General features: G+C 50.1%; 1 protein-coding gene across 2 annotated transcripts in view; it reads right to left on the minus strand.

Moving 5' to 3' along the window:
- NAGA (alpha-N-acetylgalactosaminidase) overlaps nucleotides 1-4,392 on the minus strand; it is a 17,717-nt gene that overhangs the window by 5,000 nt on the left and 8,325 nt on the right. For both annotated transcript variants that reach the window (XM_019545046.1, XM_019545047.1), the window contains exons 3-5: nucleotides 2,428-2,602; nucleotides 1,955-2,132; nucleotides 862-956 (exon numbers count right to left, since the gene is read on the minus strand). In XM_019545046.1, the coding sequence (XP_019400591.1) occupies nucleotides 862-956; nucleotides 1,955-2,132; nucleotides 2,428-2,602 (448 nt within the window). The remainder of the gene's footprint in view (nucleotides 1-861; nucleotides 957-1,954; nucleotides 2,133-2,427; nucleotides 2,603-4,392) is intronic.

Consider the following 4,392-nt stretch of genomic DNA (forward strand, 5'->3'; position numbering starts at 1 on the left):
GCAGGCCCGAGGACTGAGCCCTGGGGGACCCCACTGCCCACATTCCTCCAGGTCAAAAATGACCCGCACACCACCACTCTCTGGGTGCAGCCCTCCAGCCAGTTTGTGACCCATCTGACTGTGTAGGCATCGACACCACAGTCACCAAATTTTTTAATCATGGAGGGCTGCTGGGAGAACTATTCTGGGAGCTTCAATGTCCGAAAGGTAATAGCAGATGCAATGGTCTTTTGAGAAGTGCAAATGGGTAATGGTCTGGGGAAATAGCTTGAGGAAAGAGCTGTAACTAAATAAACACAGTTTTGAGCTACAGAGGTGATGGAGAATACAGAAGTTGTACACCAGGTGGGGATATAGGGACAGTTTGGGGCGATGTAAAGGACTAGAGCAGGGGTCAGCAACTTGCAGGGCCTCTGCCTCTGGTTTGTGGAGTCATGGATCTGGCAACATTCAGCAGGGGAGGTGGGTAGGAGGGGGCTACACCCCGTCAGCAATTTAAGCTGTCACAGCCAGACACCAGGGACTTTGGTGACAGGGGAATTTCATGGCTCCCCACCCCCACAGAAAACACTGCTGACACCTGGACTACAGTATCAGGGATGATGTAAAAGCAAGCTCAAGGAAAACTCACCTGGGTATCATGAAATATTTAACAGTGAGCTCTGTCCCACCTGACATTCCCTTTCAGAGACTGGTGCCCACAAGCCCACCCTGACACGTGGAGTGAGGGAGCGGTGGAAAAAAAAGGCATAATGTATGGATTTGCATAACTCCAAATGGAAACCCTCCCAGGAGAATCAAGGCAGGACACTGATCAAGGAAAATCCAACAAGTCCTAGTGTGTGCCATGCTGTGCTTTACCTTGGGTGGAAGCCCTCCTCGGTAGGCTGGCCAGCTGCAGGAATAGGCAATGGGACGGCCCGTCATATTCAAGGCCTTTGTCATTCTAGGGTAGCCTTTGAGAGACAAAAAATCCGGCAAGTCAAGGAGATGGCTGGCACTGACCTAGATAAACAGATTTCCAAGCCAGAAGGGAAATTTGTGATCCTCTACTCTGATATTGGACATCCCTGCATGAATTCGTGTTTGAAGGAGAGCCTCCCTTATTGCTCCATCACCCCGTAGCTACAACCCATATACTATACCTCAGGAGAAAACTAAAACATTTGCTGAGGAACCTTTTCATATGTACTTCTTGTGAGATATTATAAATGACTCGTAAACAGAAGGGGAGGAGCAGGGGGCACCAGAGGAGAAAAACAAAAGCTGCCTCCTTAAGGATCAAATATTTGAGGCCCTCCCTACTCGTGTGCAGATCCCAAGGCTGGAACATGATCCCCATGGTCTAGATTCCTCACCCAAATACAAAGCCATAACACATTCATACTCTACTATTAATAGGATTTCTGAGGAAAGCGGTGTCACCTTATGGCCAGTAAGACAACTCCCTGCTCTGTACAGTCCCTTTGCTGAGAAAGTATTTCATGCATCAGTCTCATCATCTCAGAGGGCTTGGATAATCTTCGAAAAGCCCAAGCAGGCAGAGGCCTAGAATGGAAGTCATTAGGACATGACCTCACAAAGCTTCAACATGAGCACAGCAGGGAACGCTAGCCTTTTGTCATGGGACAGCTCCATACTCAGCCATTTATGCACATCCGTTCTGAAACGTACCACCAGAGCCCTTTGAGGGTGTTCCTGTTTCCAAGGGCAGCATGTGGAGCTCTCAGTGCCACGCGTTACAGATGGAGACCAGAAGCAAAGTGGTCATGTCTCCCTTTACTGTGATACACAGAGCACCTACTGATTATAACCCACAGACTGAGACGGTGTCTGCTGTAGCACAGGGGAAGACCTTTGCCTCAGTCTCTCTGCCTTTAGTGAGAGGTGTGACTCCAAATCTAGGCAAGTTGGAGAGGAGATGGAAAGACAGACAGAGAACTACAGACATTACCCTGGGCCTGCTCATCCTCTGATGAGTAGCAGCCATCCAGCTTCAGCATGTCCACACCCCAGTGTGCAAAGGTTAAGGCATCCTGTTCAATCCGATCTAGTGTGGTTCCCGGGTAGCCACCACACGTGTAGGTGCCAAGGTCACCATAAATGCCCATTTTCAGTCCCCGGGAGTGCACCTGCAGGAGGGGGAAAGGCTATGAAAGCGAGACTGAAAGCCCTTGGGTTTTCATGAGGGGAAGTGTGAGCGTGAGAGAGAGCATGACAGCAAGCAAGAATTCCAGGGGCTGGCACTTTACCAGCTCTCATAGTTTGAGACCATCACCTCCCATATGTCTTGGGATTGAAGCCACTCAGCACCATGTCACAGACCTCGCATCTTGAGGACATGACCTGAAATGCAGCCGATAGAAAAGGCATGTCCTCCTCTCCCCTCCTTTGGGCTCAAACTTTCCAGCAGAAGCAGATGCTCACATAATCTGCCAAGGCTTTGATCCCTCTGGGGAACCTCTCAGGATCTGGGACCAGTTGCCCTGATGCATCCCGCTGCTTTGCCATCCAGCAGTCATCGATGTTCACATACACATAGCCCAGCTCCTTCCAGCCATCGTCTGCCAGGCGGTCTGCCATGTCCATGAAAAGCCTCTCACTCAAGGAAGAGAAAAGAGACTCAGAAGAGGCAGAGGTAACAGGGCAATCCATTATATACTGTTCTACCAACAAAACTTAGTACCCTGCTACTCCTTACCCCAAATGTGGATTGAAAAAATCAACTGACATTGATTTGTGTAAATCTTGAACAAAAACAAGAAAAAAAAAAAACTTTGAGGCGCTACCTCTTCCCTGCCATTACCTGTGGCCTGGGCTCTGTACCAGACTCTCAAGGACTTTGTCCAGCCCTGTTTTAAAGCAACATGTGCTTTTCTTGGAAGACTACTCCACCACCCAGCAGAGCTTGACAACAGTAAAGGTTTCCCATCACTCCTACCCATGCCTCTCAAAACCTCAGTGATTCTATCTATCTAGGGTACCAACATGGCTGCATTACTGGAGTACTTCACAGGACAGTTGGGAGGATCAGTGCATGAAAAACTGTGAAGCACAGCAGTCCTATTATCCCCAATGTACAGATAGGAAACTGAGATACAGGGAGTCTAAGTTACTTGCCTATCAGCATGTGAGTACTCTGGGTGGGAGCAGGCTAGTACCCTAACTTCCCTAGCATCTTTGATCTCCTAACTCTACTTGCTATTCACACCCTTCAAATGTATGTTGGCAATTACCACCTGCCTCCCTTAGTCACGGCAAGGCCAGTGCAGATATCCATAGTTCATTCACTTTTCTAGGCCACAACTTCCTACCCCTACAGCAGTTTTGTTTTTTAAATTCCCTCCCATTTCTTACCCTCTTTGGGCTCCTGAGGTCCCAGAACTGAATCAGAGATTCTCACCAAGGTCTTAGGAGGGACTCTGTGTTGAGGGCCCATCTCCTCCCTCATCAGCTATTAATACTACCTATTTGTTACATGAGCATCCAGTTTCTCATGTGGGGTATTATAAAAGTATAGAAACAATACTGGCCATCCATCAGAGCTTATGGTCTACGTATATTTGATTCTGAGTCTTTGTAGAGCCAGTAGAAAGGAGGATCTCTTGAGGTCCTGTTGCCCTATGATTTCCCCCAGACTACGACAATAAGTGGGTGCAAGGCAATTACGAGAGGGAGTGACAGGGTGGTTATGTAAGGGTAGCAGTGATGAGAACATACCTGCGTGGATCCAGGATTTCCTTAAAGGGGGTTCAACTCTCCCCTCAGACCATAAGGATGGGGGTGAGGCAGAGCTGGAGTCCCCAAGTTGACAGGGGACATCAGGGAGCAGGGCACAGATCAGTGAATCAGCAGTGAAGCTGGGGGGTGAGGGGCATAAAGGAGGACAGGGAAGGGGAAATGCTCCACCCCCTGCTGACACTGCTGCTACTACCCCCGGATGGCTTGAGGCCAGGGTCAAGGTCACAGAGCCACTCCTGTCCCACTTCAACCACGGGCTATGGAGGTCACTGCTCAGAGTGCCTGGCTCAGCTGTGGACGGAGGTAGTAGCACACAGTTTCCTCCTTCCAGTCCCTTCTCCCTGTCCCCTTTCCCTTCCAGTGTCCCCTACTGGCAGGGAGCTGGTGGTAGAGAGAGGAACCTGCATGCTACAGCACTGTCCCCAGCTGAACCAGACAACCCGCACAGCTCTTTCCTGCAGCACAGGGCAGGCGTAACTCTAGGTCCCCTTCCTAGTGCCTGCATCAGCTGGGGGCAGCAACAACAGTGCATAGGTTCCTCCTTCCAGCACCTGCTCCCAACCAGTGGGAGACCCTGAGTGGGGGCTGAAGCAGGGGAGGGAGGGCAGGGAGCAGGCACTGGAGGGAGGAACCTGTTCACCATTACTGCTG

Source organism: Crocodylus porosus, unplaced genomic scaffold, assembly GCF_001723895.1.
Source record: "Crocodylus porosus isolate Cpor-Errol unplaced genomic scaffold, CroPor_comp1, whole genome shotgun sequence".
Taxonomy (NCBI): Eukaryota; Metazoa; Chordata; order Crocodylia; family Crocodylidae; genus Crocodylus; species Crocodylus porosus.